Here is a 17720-nt window from a genome sequence, read left to right on the forward strand (position 1 = left end):
AGATTTTTGCCTTTCTTCCCTGGTATGGGGCAAAGCCTCTTTCTTCCATGCTGTCCAAGGCAGGGGCCATGACTTGCTTGCATCCATCTGTCCCACCAAGTGTCTTACCCTGCTGCAGGAGAAGCCCCCCACCCTGTTCCTCCAGCCATTCACTTGGCTGAGAAGAGTGGGGAAAAGATCTCCCCAGTGAACAAGCCGCGTTGCAAAGCCAAGCTGTGTGCAAAGACTGTAGAAGCATCAGTCGTGTAATCTGTCTGTGCAGTGACATCTCCAGAGAAGGCCACAAGCCTGGTGCATGGCCCAGAAGCAGCCCACTGCTGTCCTGACAGTGATTCCTAATTGCACTGACTCCTCCGCCTGTCTGTGGCAGAAGCCCTTGGAAGAAGACCATTTCAGCCTGGATGACTTGAGCAAGGAGGTCTCCGGGCCATGATCTGCTGCTAGGATGCCAGGCATCCTCGAGCTCCTTGGCTGGGGCTACCGCAGCATGGGGAGAGTGGCGCCACCATCCTACAAGGGCTCTGCAGGGAGGCTGCTTGAGGCTTGAGTCAAGGTCTCCCTTGGCATGCAGGCCAGGCGGGCCCCCTCTTTCCAGGGGCCCCCGCCACGGTTCTGCCGGCTGGTCTCCAAGCCAGGGAATCGGTTGAGGCAATTCGTGAAGGTGGCTGGTAAATGGAGCTGCCCCTCAGCAAATCCCCACTCACCTTTTTTTCTTCCTTCCTTTGCTCATCGTCAACCCAAGACTCTCCCAGCCAGGAGAGGCTGAGTTGAGGGGAGCCTTGAAGAGGCCATGGCTGACACTCCAGGGACGTTACTGTTTGCCCTCGCCCGAATGGCAACCCAGGCTCCTGCATATCTGGGTGCAGCAGTGGTTACAACCTTTTTAGACTCCAGGTGTCCCTAGATAGATCAGAGACACCCCATGGAAAATGTCAGCTCTTCATTCTCGCTTGTTTTTTGACTACAGAAAAATAATAGAGCAGCTTTTTTTGTTGCAAAAACTCCAAAGGGCCACAACAGGTCGGAATATTTTTAACATGGTGGATTCCTGTTCAAAAGCACTGGTTTTACTTTGCGAGCTGTGGTTGCACGCCCAGCAGGGGTGATATGGCGTGCACCCCACAGCGCCAGGGTTGAGAAGGGCTGGCTTCATTCCTCTAAGAAGTAAATGGGACGGCTGGAGACTGCGTGGGAGCAAGCAGGAGCCTGGTGCCCCGGCCACGGTGTGGGAAACAGCCAGAGATTGGGAAATAACCTCGCTAGGGAGGAGGTTGGGTGGGTTTTGGACTGACGGCTCCTCTGTAACAGCGCTGCATGGCTGGTGCCGAGTGCCCTGCAGGGCTGGCTCCTACCCCATTATTTAGACCAGGGGCAGGTGAAATATGGCCTGCAGGCCGGATCCAGCATGCCAAGGGATTTTATCTGGGCTGTGGCAGGTCCCTTGGCCTTGGCTGGCCCAGGTGCTGGGGGGCAGCCTGGCCTGTGGCATGTCTGCCCGGTCTTGTCTCCACACCACCCCGGGTGCGCAGCAAGGCTGGGGTGGCATGGGGGCCAGACTCTGCTTCCTAGCAGCCCTATGGGTGGTGGCTCCTTCTGGCTGCCTGTCAGGTGCCAGATACGGCGGGCGGGCAGGGTCCCCATTGAAACTGGCCCAGGACCCCCGCGGGCAGGGCATGCTCGCCTGGGCGGTTGGGCTGGAGCTGTGGGATGGACGGGGAGCAGCATCCGGGGCCGGGACTGGGATTGCAGCCCCATCCCATCCACCCAGCTGACCCACAGGGGGTCCCAGGCCGGCCTCCACAGACACCCCTCCTGCCTGCTCCGTTTAGTAGCCTTCCACTTAGGAAGGAGGTTTGGGGGAGCTGTTGCAAGCCGCTGGGGAGTGCTGGCCCAGCCCACAGCAGTTCACCAAGGCTCCCTAAGTGCCACAGGAGCAGTAGGGCTGGGATTCTGCTCCTCGGTGCTGCCACGTTTTCAGAGACTGGCATCTCTTTATTAATCAGCACGCTAAGATGGTGGCTCCATGAGTAGCTCCATGGGACTGGGTTTCCAAGGCTCCTGGAAAGCACGTTAGAGGCCTGGCTGCCTCCAAGGGAGCTTGAGAGCCACGGGGACACCCAGCCCTCTCCCTAACGAACGAGCGAGTTGTCCGCCTATGCTCCGAGGACACGTGCTCGGGCCTTCCTGAAGCCCGCGACGGCTGCAGCGCTTGCGAGCGCGGTCCGCAAGGCAGGGCAGCTGCATTCGGGAGGAGGGTTTGGGGGCCGCAATCTCCCTAGCGGGGCAGGGGTCATTGCGCGGCTCGGGACGGCGTGCTGGCCGTGCAGCGGGATTTTCCTGCGGCCGCCGTGCGGCCTGTAGCAACCCCCCTGCTCCCGGGGGAGGCTGCAGCAGCCGGGGCCCCGGGGGGAGCTGCCTGTGGATCTTGTAACACTTCGGGAAGGCGAGTGCAGGTGGTCGGAGCCGAGCAGTGGTGCTTGGTTCAGGTGGGGGCCGCGTGCCCCTAGGCCTCTTCCTCTCCCTCACCTCCTCCCCCTCTCCGGAAACGTCGTTGGAGGTCAGCCTTGGGGTGACGAGGAGGAGAGAGGCAATTTGCTGCTAGCCGTGACTCCGGCCCCGCGCCGCACTCGGGTCCAGGCGGGAGCGGCCCGGCCTTGCCGCGATTAGCTCCAGCTGGCTGGCGTTCCAGCCTCGCAGACAGGCGTCTCGCTCCCCCAGGGCTGGGGCTGGGGCTCTTCGGGGAATGCTGACGGGGAGGTTTGCCTTGTAATCCGCTCCAGGAATGTTGGCCAGACGGTCAAATTCTTCTCCCCTCTTGTAAAAATGAGTGATGTGGGGCGGCTCGGGGAGAACAGCTTGCCGTCCCTCCCCTGCCGGATAAACCTGCCCGGCCTGCGCCGCCCCGTCATGGGAACAGGCCCTTTCAACCCGCGCCACGGTAAATACGCGCCCGTGCCAAGAAAGGAGGAGCGTGCCTGTGGGGGAAGGGGACTCTTCCCCTCTCAGGCTGGCCCTGGTGGGAGAGGGGTTGCATGGGAGGGTGGTGGATGCCTGTTGAGTTGGGCTCTGGGTGGAGGTTGCTGAAGGAAGATGGCAGATATGTGGCCATTGCTTCCTCCCAGAACAAGTCCCATAGGGACGTCTCTCTTCCCTTCCGCTGGACAGCAGATGGGAGGCATCTCTGGTCTGTTGTGCTCTGCCCCCAAGTTATTACTTTTCTGGCAGCGTTTTCGTAAAGATTTTCCCACCTGGCTTTTTCCTCCCCGCACCCTGACCTCATCTCCCAATGCTTGTTCTCCCTGCAGAAACCCTGATGGACACTAAGTGGGTGACATCCGAGTTGGCATGGACGGCTCATCCGGAGACGGGGGTAAGCCTTGCTTCCTTGCTCCGGGCACTGAACGGCAAAGGGAGCAGCTAGTTCTGGTCCGTTGTGGTTTGGACCGTGCCTTAGAGCTGCATCTTTTGGACTCTCTCCTGTTGCACGTCCTCTGCCTTGCAGAATTGCCTCCGGCTTTTCCAAGCCTGCCCCTAGGTCATGACCACTGGAGTCTGGCTCTCATGCCGCACAGACTCAGGCCCAGGCCTGAAGAGCTGCCATGCTTTCAGGGAAGGTGGGGAAAGGGATGTATTCAAGGTGGGGGGGCAGAGGCTTTCATGGTGGCAGGAGTGTGGGTGCGTGCTGCTGTAGCTTTGTTGCTAATTGCAGTGTCCTCCACCTACACATGTACCAGGTAAGTGCATAATTTGCATAACCAGATAACACCATTCCTGGCCCAGTTCATTGACTATTACTTCCATCCTAACAAACATCCAGTACCTACGTATTGGTCATGTGAACCACCTAAGGGCATGGCACTTTTCAGCCCCACTCTTAGCTTTAGGATGCTGTTGTCCTACAGATATAACGGCACAGAAATGGTGCCATGAAATGGCTGTCAGAGAGCTGCTGTCAGAAGCCGTGCAGTCGCTGGGAACTTGCAGCCCTGATGCTGCCTGTCTCTCCTCCTTTGCAAGGCTTCTAATAGCATCCCTGAAGCTGAGGAGCTCCTATCGTGTTCAAGGCTTCTGGCAGCAGCTGGCTATTAGAAGTCTCCAAAATGGTGGGAGGTAGGCTGTTGAGGCGCTGCTAATATTGCAGCACTGACAGGGCTGTGTCTTTTAAAGAGCACTGCTTGCATTCATTTTGGACAAGTGCGTGCTCTGGAGAAGTGCTTAGCTACTCTCAGGTCCTCTGGAGTACCTTGCAGTACGTGTTCTCAGTGGTGTTTGGGTCAGAGTCCAGCAAAGGCTGCGATTTGGAGCCTGTCGACTGGCTGTCCAAGCTACTAACCCACTCGTCTCTCTCCATGGCAGTGGGAAGAAGTCAGCGGTTACGATGAGGCCATGAACCCCATCCGGACCTACCAGGTGTGCAATGTGCGGGAAGCCAACCAGAACAACTGGCTCCGGACTCAGTTCATTCAGCGCCAGGACGTGCAACGCGTTTACGTGGAGCTGAAATTCACTGTGCGGGACTGCAACAGCATCCCCAACATCCCGGGCTCCTGCAAAGAGACCTTCAACCTCTTCTATTATGAGTCGGATACAGACTCAGCTTCAGCCACCAGCCCCTTCTGGATGGAGAACCCCTACATCAAAGTGGATACAATTGCCCCCGATGAGAGCTTTTCCAAGCTGGAGTCCGGCCGCATGAACACCAAGGTCCGCAGCTTTGGGCCTCTCTCCAAGAACGGGTTTTACCTGGCCTTCCAGGATCTGGGTGCCTGCATGTCCCTCATCTCTGTCCGGGCTTTCTATAAGAAATGCTCCAACACTATTGCTGGCTTTGCCATTTTTCCAGAGACCTTAACCGGGGCAGAGCCCACGTCCCTGGTCATTGCTCCAGGGACGTGCATCCCCAATGCGGTGGAAGTGTCCGTGCCTCTGAAGCTGTACTGTAATGGAGACGGGGAGTGGATGGTACCGGTTGGGGCTTGTACGTGCGCTGCTGGATACGAGCCGGCCAATAAGGATACCCAGTGCCAAGGTAAGCACCTGCCTTAGGTGGCTTTATCAGGTTCTTCTCTACTGGGGTATGAGCCTCCATGCAGAGGATTTGGGTATGTCTGCTGGGGTAGTTTTATAGAGGCTTCTGGAGATGCATGCTGTGTCCTGGAGACTTGAACTTCCGACCTGAATGACAGTCTGGGTTTTAGGGGTCAGCGTCTGAGTGCCTGAAGTCACTCGAGCCTCCGAGCCCACACACGTTGCCTGGTTAATGCACCCTGATTCTTTGCTGGTGCTCAGTGGGGTGTGTGACCCACACCTGTCTCAGGTGCTTGCTCTTCTCCCAGAGTGAATGCCACGTTGGGTCAGAGGTGAGGCCTGTTCTGGGACCACGGTTCTTGGAGTCCATCAGAGATGCAAACATGTTGGCTGGAGATCTGGGTCTGTGAACCTCATTAAAAACAGCAGCTCTTCCATCCCCAGCCCCACCCCACCCCCTTGCAGCCCACACACACCTGTCCCTTCTCCCCATCCTCTTCCTCACCCTTTATATAAAACCACCTGCAACTGGAATGAATTGTTTCTTCGGAAATCCAATTTCACGTTGAGGTCGCCGAGGCATTCAGGAGGCCCCGCCATGATTGGGGCCCCGCTGTGCAGACTGCTGTAAGAACCTGTACAAAGACTCGTGGGCCCTGCAGACAATGGAAGACGGGGGAGGGGAGGGGAGGGAGCCGTGGGGTCAGACGCACATGGAACTGCATCGTTAAGGAGGTGGCGGCTGATCCCACCCCTTCCCGGAGCTGTTGCTAATCAGCGTTGCGGCAGAGTTGGCTCTTGGAGGGTGGGTTGGTTCTGGGGGAGCATCCTGCGTATAAAGGGGGCACCAAGGGGTGTCTATAGCTGTGCGAGGCTGCATGTCACTGTGGCCCTGGTAGCTCCCAGCTGGGCAGCCACCTTCGCCGTCCCTTCCGTTTTGTGGGCTGGCTGCTTCCCAGGGGAGGAGAATGGTCCAGGTGTCCAGAGAGTGCCCCCCTCGGTTGTGGCTCGTTCCCCCCCAGACTCACTCCTGTCAACGTGAACAGCCTCCAGAAAAAACAGCCAGGAGGAAGGCATGCTCTCCTGGGGCCTCTAGTTCAGGCACTGCTGTCTGCAGACTTCCCTGAGTTGCCCCGGATTTGGCTGTCCCTTTGTGTGGAGCTTTGTACCAGATGGTGAGAGGCCCCAGATCCAGGGATGGGGCAGGAAGGTGGGTGTTGGGCCTTGGAGGGGTGCCAGCTGGGCATTAGGTCTTGAATATGTTGAGTTTGGTGACTAGATGGCTACAAAAAGTCTGGAGTCAAGCAGATGGCATTGGGTGAAGTGAGTTTGGGCTCTCGAAAGCTTTATGCATCTCTGATTTAGTTAGTCTGTAAGGTGCATCCTAGATGGTTACATCCATCCACGATTGATGGTCCTTGGGGCTCAGCAATCCTGGGGGCTGGATTAGTGGCAAAGGCACCACGTTCAGGCCAGTCTTTACACGGGCACCTGTTTGAGAGGGTGCTGGTGGCTGTGCTGGGCGAGAGGCCTGGAGTGGACAGACGTCCTTGTGGACCCTCGAGGAAAACGACGGTCACCTGTGAACACAGGAACTGCCCCCATGGGAAAGGGCCGGCTTGGCCGGTTCCCCGACGCCAGCTCCAGCTGAACTACCCCTCGTCCATGTTGTACGAGCCTGGCCAGACACCTTGGGACCGGCAGGGCCTGGTGTTTATCAAATAGGAGATTTCCTTTGCACTGAGGTCACCCAACCTCACCCCACATTCCAGTAGAAATCCTGCTTCCGGGCAGGTCAGGAGCATCCTAGAGCAGTGGATCTCAGCCAGCGGCCACGGAGGCCCTATGGGTTGGCTCTGCGGGGGCGTGAGGTTAGCTGACTTCCCCCCCAAAATGGTCCTGGTGGCAAAGCGCTTTGCACGTACCAGCAAGGCAGCAGAGCCACCTTGGCATGAGTCTACAGAGAGCTGATTTAACCCAGGCGCAGCCCTGCCCGTAAGTGGCTCTGGTACGTCCAGGGCTGGAGCAGCCTGGCACGGCGCAGGTCAGACAGCAAGGGTAGGAGGGATGAAGAGCTATCGCAAGGTGGGCTAGCAGGGACCACCCTCCTGGACCATCGAGTCCGGTCCCCTGTGTTTGCAGGCAGTCGTTAACCAAAGGCATCCCCAAAATTGCCACTTCCAACCTGTGCCCACAACTACAGAACGGGAACACCAAGGAGGTGAGGGCACTGCCATTGGCCTGGCGCTGCGGTGTCGGGGAAGGAGGATCCTAGGAGGAGGGTCATGCCCTGCCCTGCAGAGGAAGGCAGAACCCTCCACAGTCCCTGGCAAGTTGATCAAGGGGAGAAATCCCTTCCTGACCCCAGGCAAATGAGGGTGTGTGCTGTAGGATCAAACAGGCCGAGGGCTGGAGTCTTAAGAGCTGGCAGCTGCTGAGGCCGGACTTGCAGCACCTTTGGCAGCATAGTCCTTGCATGGAGGTCTTGGGAAGATCTGGGTCCCTTAGCATTTTAGGGTGGTGCCTCCCTCATGTCCACAGGACAGGGTACAGGACCTGCCTGGCCGGATGGGGGGAGATGGCTGGTGTTGCTGTAGGGCACCATGTGTGCAATAGGGAAGAGAGTCCAGGAGAAGGGGCTTGTCCAACTTCACCCTTATAGCCCACAGGGGATATCCATCTGTGGACAGCCGACCTCTAGGGCCCCTGCTTAGAAGGGGGCCATTCGCTTGGTTCCCTGTTCTTGGCCCAAAGTCTGGGGAGTGAAGATGGGGCCGCTGGCTGCACCACGAACATGGTTTCCCGTGGATCCCGGGGGGTGCGAGCTCTGTGCTGCAAGCCGGCAGGCTGGTGTCTCGCCTGGAAAGGAGCAGCCCTGCCGTATGCCGAGCTCAGAGATGCGTTGTACCTCGAGTGGCTGGGGCTGCGGCTTCTCCGCTTCCCTTCATCGGCGATGAGTGGGGAGGTAATGGAGGTTCGCCCACGCAGCGTTCTGCAGGAGCGACCGACTGGAGCAGCCCGCGAGACTCCGGCGCCATGTTGTGCCTGCAAGTAGCACGTCTGGGGGGTGGGCATGGCCCAGGCCAAAGCCTTTGGCTTGGATTCAGGGCTGGGAGAGAGAGATTCCTCCGCAGACAGGGAGCACAAGGAATCAGCAACAGTATTCACGGTGCCCCAGGAAAACTGCTCTTTGCCAAAGGAGGCCCCCCAGACACGGCTTTGCACTCCAAGGTTGTGCTGAGCCAGCCCTGCTGGGGTCGTCGCTCCTCCCCATCGCTTCCTCGCGATAAAAGTTGCTCGAGAGGTGGTCTCTGTCCTATCTGCCTTGCCTGCGGAGACCTGCTTTGCCCCAAAACCACGTCCCTCGCTGGGGACTCCTCCACATCGCATCTGTCTGGTGTGTGGGTGCTTGAGAGGAACCCTTGCATTTCCCTAGGAAAGTCTCGTAGAGCTGGTGGAGCCATTTCTCTGCCAGGCGCTCGCGTGTCTAAGTGGAAGCAGCTGACGGAGTTGGAGGGCCTGGGGAGCCTCCTCCCTATTTCTGGTCCCTTTACCAGTCGTTTTGCAACTTAGACTGTTGTTGTTGTTGTTGTTGTTGTTGTCCTCTGCGCAGTGGGACTTGTCTGGGGGGAACAACCAGGAAGCAATTGGCTGCTATTTCTGCCTCGCAGGCAGCTGCGCAGAGGAGCTGGCTTCTCTGCCGTGCTGCGAAAGCGGCCTGCGAGCAGCTTGATCTCGGAGCGCGCCTCTCGAGTCGGAGCGTGCCGGCCCGGCCAGGGAAGCGCTGCCCCAGCGGGCCCCTCAACACCGCAGCACCCTGCCCAGGGGAAAAGGGAGCGATGGATGCCCTCGGTACCCATGCAGGGAGGTGGTTACCCCTAGCTCTACGCTCCTCTCTGTGGTGGTGGCTGAGACGGCGGGTGAGGACGCCTCCCAAGTGCCAGATGGCATTTTAATAAATAACAATACCTAGTTTACTGCTTAGATGGGATAAGCCCAATCTTAAATCCCACCCCTCCCACGACTTTTTCTGTCGCCTTCAAAGATCTCCTCCTCCTCCTCCTCCTCTTTATCTCCACCCAGAGCCAGGATTAGACGCTGCATTCAGGCCTGCTACAATGCAGCTCGTATCCCAGTCCCTCGGGAGCCCAGGGCTCAGCCCGCCGGGCTCGAGCAGCGTCTTTGGCATGCTCTGTAATGCGATTCGCGAGCGGGTATCTGGAGCTGTAGTCAGCTGTTGCCACAGCATTGATTTGGCATCTCATTCTCAGGCTCATTATCTTGATTTAATTAGCACGCAGCCCTTCTGGGGCTTGCGCCGCCCGCTGCTCTCCCAGGATGGGGAGCTGCGCAGGCAGCTCTCACGGGCGAGGGGAAGCCGCTGACCCGGGGCTCGGCTGCCCGAGAGGTGCTGCTGCTTGGCCCCATCCCGCCTCTCTGGCGCTCGGTGGGGTACAGGAAGAGGTGCCCATGGGACCAAACCCTCTGGCTCACAAGGGGACGCTCCCTCTGCTCTGCCCCAGACCAGCAGCACTGTGAGCCTGCAAGCGCGAGGGCATCGGTGTACAGAGGCAGGACTGAGCCCCATGGCCTTCCTGTTTCACAGCTCCATCCTGCTGGCTGGGAGAATTGGAGGGTCCAGACTACCCCTGCTGGGCTCTTGCTCCAAGCCCAGGTGCTCGGCTGGGCCGCAGCCGTGTCCAGTATACAACAGCTTGGCCTGAGATCCCTCTTGAACAGAGGCCCGGGGTGTGCCTCTCGCCCAGCCTGAGCCAGCTGTGCCGTGGCACTGCTGTAATACGTCTGCTTAACCACTGGCACCGGAGGAGGAGCAGCATTTGGGTCTGTGCTCGTTCATCTCCCTCTGCCTGCAGGGAAGCACCCCTTTGGGGGACAGCCTGCCTGGCAGCTCCCTTGCCTGGGGACAGCCTGCCTGGGGACACTTTTGGGGGACAGCCTACCCGGCAGCTCCCTTGCATGGCATTCATCACCCCAGACCAATGCTTTCTAGAGAGCCTGGCCCTATACACACACATTCATTGGCAACCTACGCCCATATATGTTTGCTAGGGGATGATCATCCTGATCATCTAAGGCAAGATGTGACTATCAGAAGGGGAAAAGAGTCGGCTAAAGCACTCTGGATCCTACAAAGCACTGCCCAGCTTTCCTGACTCTTACAATCTCCACCAGCCTTGTTCAGCTCCAGTCAGTCCAGTACGTACGTGAGTGTGTAACCACCCGGAGAGGTTGGCACAGCGCTGTCCACACGCCTACCCTTGATCCCTCAAACCGGCTTTTTCTTCAGACAGCCTCCTCTCCAACGCCCTGCACCCCAAACCTGAGCCCTTTCGAGAGGCGACGCTGGGCCATGTGACCTGGCCGAAAGTCGGGTTTTGTTGTTTTGGGGGGTTTTGTTTGGATTTTTTTTTGTTTAACCGATTAAAAAAAAAAAAACAAAACTATTTTTTTTTTGCAATCGATGACTAATCAAAACGTCATCAGGAATTAGCAAAAAGAAAAGTGCCAACTCAGCATGGCACTTGTCGATAGCTCACCGCTTCGCATTGCAACACGAGGCCGCTGTATGGAAACCGGGAAGTGAAACCGCCTGGTGTTAATTGGCAAGATGACGACAGATTAAAGATCTCCCCGGTGCAGGGTGAGAAGCCAGCTTGAAGGCGAGCTCTCCTGGGTTTCAGTCATCTGCTCCTCCTGATGTAATGACGGCAACTGGCCTTCCTAATGTCACGCAGGGCTCTTTAAATCAGAGTTGCGCTTCAAATACAGAAAGTTTTAAATTTCCCTGCTTTTAAAATTCATTTTTCTTGCACACGGTTTGGCCGTAACCACTCAGGCAGCCAGAGGCTTTTCTTTCCTTTTTTTTTTCCTCTAAATTTTACTCCAATCGCTTTTGGACAGAAGCAGCATGAAATATTTCAGCCCAAAGGGGGTTTTTTTTTTCCCCAAGAAATCAAGTGCCTTTTTAAAATAGAGGCTTAAGCACAAAGTTGCCACCTCAACCGTAGCTCGAGCGTCGCTGCCTTGACTCTAATCCATCTGTTGGTACTTAAGAGAGAGCAGCGCGAGTGAACTGTGCAGGTTCATAAAGCATGGATTGTCCCAGGCAAACGTGATTGCCGCCTTTAACAAAATGACAGGGTAGCTGGACAAAGGGATGTGATGGGTTTAATTTATCTAGACTCCAGCAAGACTTTTGCTTCAATCCCTACAGGGAAAGGGATAGAGAAATTGGAGAGATGCTGTCTGGGTTAGACTACAGTAGGGCGGATAGAAAACTGGCAGAGACCTTAAACAGAGTAATTCAAGGCTATTATTCACCTCTAATAGGGAGCTGTAACAAAGCACAGCCCTCCAGGGGCCGGGGCCAGGGCAGAGCGCTATGGCTTCACTAATGATCTGGGCAACGAGGGTCGCTGCATTGCACACGGCTGAATTTCCAGCGTGGAGCCATCCCTCCCCCTGCCAGGCAGAGGGAGGGGGCCCCAAATCATCAGCGAGGCTTCCAGATTGGTGTGTGTGTGTGGCTCGTTTCTCCTTCCCCACATCCCAGGCAGTAATCGCAGGCTGGGAGCTGCGTGAGTCACTGCTCTGTGATGTTGGGATGATTTATTCCAGTGTTTTTCGGCTCCCTCCCTTGGCCCTTATTCACAGGGGTGGGGCTTTCTCTTTGGAAAGCGCAGCTTCTTGCCACCAGACCACCTTGCAGTACCATGCCGTTGGGTTTCCAAGGCTGGGTGGGTCCACGCTCGGGTGGACGAGCTCTCTAATAACAACCCCGGGTGCTGCCGAGAGCGGTGGCCTGGCCCGGGGGGGCCTTTGCTGCCCGTGCTGCAGCAGGCGCTGTCGCAGGTGGGATGCCAAAATGAAGTCCCAGCCTTGTTAACAATCCCGTGGCACTTCTCACGTGGCCCGTTGCAGGGTTACTCCCAGTGTCCTGGCCAAAATCCAGTTGGAAGACTGCCTTCTCCGAGTCTGTTGCTTCCTTCCCCGCACTCGGGGATTGCTCGAGGCAGGGATTCTGCTTTAGCTCATGCCCGGTTGTGCCGCAGCTGCTAAACAGTGGCTGTGTCCCCTCTGGAGGTGGCTTCACACGCACGTCTCCTTTCCCAGCACCAGGCTGCAAAGTGGCTTTTATTTGAAGATAAAAAAGGCATGAAAAAACACAGGAACGCCGGTTCCCGCTGGCTGGGGCACCTCCCATGGGAGACGCCTGCTCCCAGCTCGGCAGGTCCCGGGGTCAGTCCCACGGGGACGGGCTGATGCTGCGGTGGCCACAGGCGCAGGTTTTCACCCAGGAGTCGGTGGGTTTGGCCGCTCGGCTGGGCCGTGGACAAGCTGGGTGTGTTCCCTGCTGTGCTACAGGCTTCTTGTGTGACCTGGGCATGTCACTTTGGCCCTGGACATCCAAGGGCATTAGGCACCTCGCGCCCATTGACTCTGATGGGGATCAGACACTTAAATGCCTCGGAGGGTCTCAGCTGTTGCTTGTCCGTGCTCCAGCCCCCTCCAGTAACACAGGTGCCACCTGACAGGGGTGTTGTATGAATGCATTGAAGCTGGTGAGACAGCTGGGGGGACCAGATAAGCCCCCTGGACCGGAGTGGGGCAGGTGGGGTGTGCTCCCCTCTCCCCTCCGGGGAGCAAAGCAAGACCGCTGTCCTCTGTGTGCCATCAGGGATCCTGCTGGAGCCTGCGTGGATGGCACAGCTGCCAGGCGCGAGCCTCCTCTGGATTGCTCGCCTGAAAGCTTGTCGGGGTGGCTTGTTGTCTTGCTCTCCGCAGGCATCTTTTATCCCAGTGCAAGATAAGTCAAGGCAGCTCGCTGTAATGGGTGCCAGGGACGAGCTGTGAGTTTAGATGTAGGGTCATGGATGGCGCTGTAACCCAGATAGCAAAATACACCCCCCCAGCCATCACCACCCCCCCAGGAAGGAGCGGATGCCTTTGTCGGGGCGGGAGGCGCTAATTACCCAGGCTGGAGCTGGGCCAGCACACCTCAGCTTCCTCACCTCCGCCAAGCGGCCCTTGGAGCACGCGGGCTTCCTGCTCTGCGCCAGCTCAAAGGGAGTGTCTCTCTTATTTTCCTCTCCTGCCTGTATGATTTTTGCATGTCCCCGGTGGGTTGAGGCCGCTTTCCACAACTAGAGTACGTTTGGCGGCTCCTTCAGCCTGACACGTTCCTGTCCAAGTGGCTTTAGTCACTCCTCGTCCCTCAGCAACACGGCTCCTTAATTCTGAATTTGTATCCACCCCTTCGTAACCGAATGGGGCTGGGGCCTGGCATGCCGACGCGCCGGGGGTGGACTTCGCAGGCCTGCAGTCTCTGTTGCAGCTGCGGTTTGCTTGTGCAGCGATCCCCTGAGCTCTGCTGAGCCGAGTCCCAGCCCGTGTGCCATGTTCTTCCTGGTCCTGGGTTTTCAGCAGCGCCCCACTGCTGCCCCCCAGTCCAGGCGGCTGGGCAAAGCCAGGCTGTGCAGTCTGACGGGGGGAAGGCTAGCTTGAAGGACTTGACTCTTTTTGCTGGGGAGAGCCTTGACAGCCAGGTAGCGCCAGCTAAGAGTGGATCAAGTGTCTCGTCCAGCTAAGTCGAGCCCCGTTTGCATCTTACTGCAAAGCCCGTGGGACAGACAGCAGCTGCTACGAATCCACCTGTGGAAAGTCTCTAAAAACCTGTGAGCTGGCCTCCAGGTAGACTTCAAGGACTCTGCTTTTCCAGCTAGGAGAGGAGTGAGCTGGTGCCTTAATGAGCAGTGCCTGGTTCTTCCCCGGGGGATGGTGCTACTCACCCGTCTGGCACAGGAGCCACCTGCCAAGACAGCCCCACAAATGGGAAAGAGCTTGTTCTGGGACTGCGTGCAGGCACGGGTCCGCGGGGGCTTCTCGACGCCACCACAGTGACGAAACTGCAAGGAGGGGTTGCGAGCCCGTGGCAGCTGTACTGCCAGGCATGGGGGTGTCACACGATGCTCCCGGCCCATGGGGAGCTGCACAGGCCCTGGGCGCGAAGCGCTCTTGCAGGGAGTTGGGGGGCACGGTTGGGTGACACAACCGAGAGTCCCGGAGTGGTTCTGGACCATGGTCCTCGTGCTACAGCCTTCCTTCAGTGTGTATGATGGGCGGAGGGTGCAGCTTGGCACGCGGTTAGGGAGGCATGTAGGGATTCGTTCCTTGAGCTCCACTTTGCATCGGTGGGTGCTGCAAGAAATCTGCAGGGTTTGAAATGGCAGAGCATAAACAAGCCCAGGGCGTGGGGCCTTTCACAATCGCTCCCTTTGCAAGGCTGCGGTTGCCAACCAGAAAACTTCCCACCATGAGTGTTTTGGCTGCACCTCATGGAAGGAAACTTCCTCCGGCCGCTTCCCCAAGGTGGCATGAAGCTCTCCCGCGGGGCAGGGGGCCATGGTGTAGCCAGCGTGGAGCAGGACTCTGCTCTGCGGGGGTGAAGCTGCTGGAGGTTACCTGCCTTCATATCCAGCTTCTCTCTAACCCCTGGGGTTAGGGCATGGTGGGGTCAGAGCACAGCTTTTTGAGACATGGGGAGGCCTTCACGGAGGTGAGAGTGCAGAGGATGTTTTCCAGCTGTTTGGGAAGCTAGCGTGGAGGATGCGGAGCAGTCGTGCCAAAGCACAGCAGGGGCCGACTAGCTGCTTCCAGCTCGAAGGCAGGCCGCCCCGTCTCACGAAGGATACGGCAGGGGTAGGGAAGGGCAGCAGAGAGGAGCAGAGCTGTGGAACAGCCTCCACGGGAGGAAAGGCTGCAAGGGCCAGGACCCTTCGGCCTGCAGAAGAGCTGACACAGGCACATACGACTGAGGTCTAAAATCACTAAAGGTCTTGGGGCGGGGAGCACCTAGGAAACTATATTTTTTTTCCAGCTGTCACAAAAGCGAAGAGCACCCAGTGAAATTCAGGGAGCAAACAATGGAAAGTGCTTGCTTTCCACCGCACGTTATTAACCTGTGGAACACCCTGCTGCAGGACATTGTGGAGGGCAGTAGTAGCCTTATGAAGAGTTTGGTAGTCTTGCAAAGAATTTAAATTATGTATTGTATGGGATGGTTCAGATAGATCCTGCCTTGGGCAGGGGGCTGGACGGGATGGCCTCTGGAGGTCCTTTCCAGCCCCGCTTCTCTGCGATGGCGGGTGGCATGTGCTTGTAGAGGACCGGTCTCCCAGGGCCTGTGAGACGCCACAGCCTATGGTAGGATACAGCCGGGTGCCGGAAAAGATGGACCTTGCATGGCAGTTATGGTCTGAATCGGCCCCACGTCCGTGGCCAAAGCCCTCTTCTGCACGACTTGGTTTTTGCCAGGCGGGTGCCAGGGCGCAGGAGCAGTGTCGTGAGGACAGATGGGGCTGCTGGAGACAGGGGTCAGTTCTGCGGTATTTTACTGCTGGGCTCCATCAGGTTCGAGCACTATTAAGGCTTCCCCCAGGTCGCTTGCTAGGCCCGAAGGCTCCGTTATTCGCACCAGACCTGGGTCCCGGGTCCTTTGCTTGGTCAAGGAGGTTTGTAGGAAGCAGAAGGTTTTTCAGATGTTGGCAGCAGCAGAGAAACAGCAGTTTAGCAATGCTTCTGCTGGAATATCTTTTATCTTACTTGACAAGCTACTTATGTTGGCTTGGGGACAGCTGTGTCGCAGGGACGGAAAACTGACGGGAGGGCCTGAAAGGAAAGGTATGGGACGGGGGAATGACAGCGTGCCAGCTCTGGTGCAGCATCTGCTGAGGCTGCTGGTGTCAAGGGCAAAGCCCCTTTTACCAGCTTTGTTTTTGCGGAGGAAAGTGGAGTGTGTGAAGAGCGCTGCTGAGCGGAGGTTATAGACACCGGTGAGAAAGGAGGATCTCAAGGCCCTGGGATCTGTGGTTAGGAAACAGGATTGCGGGTCAGGTGGGGCAAATGCAATGGGAGCTGGAGACAGAGGCCAAACAAGAAAGGAGACCGCTGGGAAGGAGAGAGGCCAAGGGGTCAGACGGCAGCAGACAGGTGAGCTTGCAGTGAGAGATGGCTGCAGAAAAAGGTTGACCATGAGCTGCATGTGCAGGGGAATCTGGAGTATGGCTCGTGGAGGGGAGAGGGTCTCGCTCCATCTAGCTCAGGTCTGGGCAGCATGGGTGTATGCCGAGGGCTAATGGGGTGCATCCAGGGCCTGGGAGGGGAGTGTTGGGCCCAAGCACCGAGGAGATGCACCAGCCTGTGAGACTGAGATCCAAGGAGCTGGAGAAGGCAGTGGGCGCCGTGCTTTCCTGACCAGTCCCGGACACGCTCCTGGTGCGGTGGCAGCTGACTGCAGAGGGGCTAGGTCCCCATCCACATCTGACTGCTGTTGCAGGGCTGCCTCAGTCCTAGGTGCTACTCTGTTAAGAGCTGGGCCAGAGAAGGGAAAGCCATCCTGCCTGGTCAGGCAGTGCCCCAGGGCCAGCTGAGAAGGGCACCGCACACGGGCTGTCACAGTGGGCAGTGAAAGCAGCAATCGCAGACATGGGAGAGGTCTCCAAGGGCTTGTCTGTCCTTCTGTAGCGACCAGTCCCCGCAGGGCTGGGCCTGAGCCCTCCCAGCCCAGCTGAGTCTGCAGACCTGATCCGGTCCCAAAACTTCACCAGTGACGCTGCTTTTCGGCTCACTGGAGACCAGGTGCTGGAGAGATCAGGTGCTGGGGATGAGCCTGGACCAGCAGCCTGCCCGGGTGGGGATGTGTGTATGTGGGGCACATCAGGACAGAGCAGCCTTGGGAAGGCCTCGAGGGGTGGGCATGGGGTCCCAGGCTCTGTTCACAACTTCCCCCTCCTCTCTGGGGGCTTGAGTTTGTGCTCTCGGGTAAGCATCCCGGCAGCCGCCCAGTGCCCACAGACCTAGAGGAGCATCTGGCCCCACTCACAGCAGACCAGCCACGCTGTGGGGTGGGAGCTCAGTTCAGAAAGGAGCCAGAGGTGAAATGCTCTCTGCCCACTTCTCCCACAGCAGCCCCGAGGCAGGCGCCAGGGTCCCTGGGCTCTGCAGAAGGTCCCTGCACATTGCTGGGGGCCTCTGGGCCTTAACCCTGTGTACTCCGCTGCTGCCTGAGAGAGCCGGCGAGCCTCGTCAGGAGGCTGGAGGGGCCTCCATGGCTTCTCATCAGGGCAGGAGCCTCAGGAGCAGCTAGCCGGGTCTGCCCTGGGGCTTCCCAGCTTTTGTCTGTGCTCCTTTGCCTCCTGCCCCAGGCAAATCTGATGCCCTAGGAGGGGCCTGTTTGGTAGCAGGTAGTAACACAACTTATGCTTCCTTCCTGCAGCCTGTGGTCCAGGGAGCTTCAAGTCAAAGCAAGGGGAAAATGCCTGCTCCCCCTGCCCCCCCAACAGCAGGACAAGCTCCGGGGCGGCGACTCTCTGCACCTGTCGGAATGGCTTCTTCCGGGCAGACGCAGACCCGGCGGACAGCGCCTGCACCAGTAAGCCTGGGAGCGTGCCAGCCCTCAAGGTGGGGGTAGGGGTGGGACAGGACTGGGATCCTGCGTTGCAGCTGGCTTTGAGTCTGGGGTAAGTTCTTCTGCTCCTGTCCCAGCTGGCCAGCGCAGAGCCTGGTGCAAGATTGGGGGTGCCTTGGATGAATGCTGCATTGCACAGACAGACCGGGTGGGGATCCAGCCCTGAGGGCAGCAGGCTGCATCCTGCATCCTCCCAGGGCCAGGC

At 58.1% G+C, this 17720-nt stretch overlaps 1 protein-coding gene across 2 annotated transcripts in view; it reads left to right on the forward strand.

Annotated features, from left to right (window-relative positions):
- Positions 1 to 17720, forward strand: part of EPHB3 (EPH receptor B3) — a 40442-nt gene that overhangs the window by 13424 nt on the left and 9298 nt on the right. For both annotated transcript variants that reach the window (XM_019532803.1, XM_019532804.1), the window contains exons 2-4: positions 3306 to 3370; positions 4357 to 5029; positions 17324 to 17479. In XM_019532803.1, coding sequence (XP_019388348.1) covers positions 3306 to 3370; positions 4357 to 5029; positions 17324 to 17479 — 894 coding nt within the window. The remainder of the gene's footprint in view (positions 1 to 3305; positions 3371 to 4356; positions 5030 to 17323; positions 17480 to 17720) is intronic.

Source organism: Crocodylus porosus, unplaced genomic scaffold (genome assembly GCF_001723895.1).
Source record: "Crocodylus porosus isolate Cpor-Errol unplaced genomic scaffold, CroPor_comp1, whole genome shotgun sequence".
Lineage (NCBI taxonomy): Eukaryota > Metazoa > Chordata > Crocodylia > Crocodylidae > Crocodylus > Crocodylus porosus.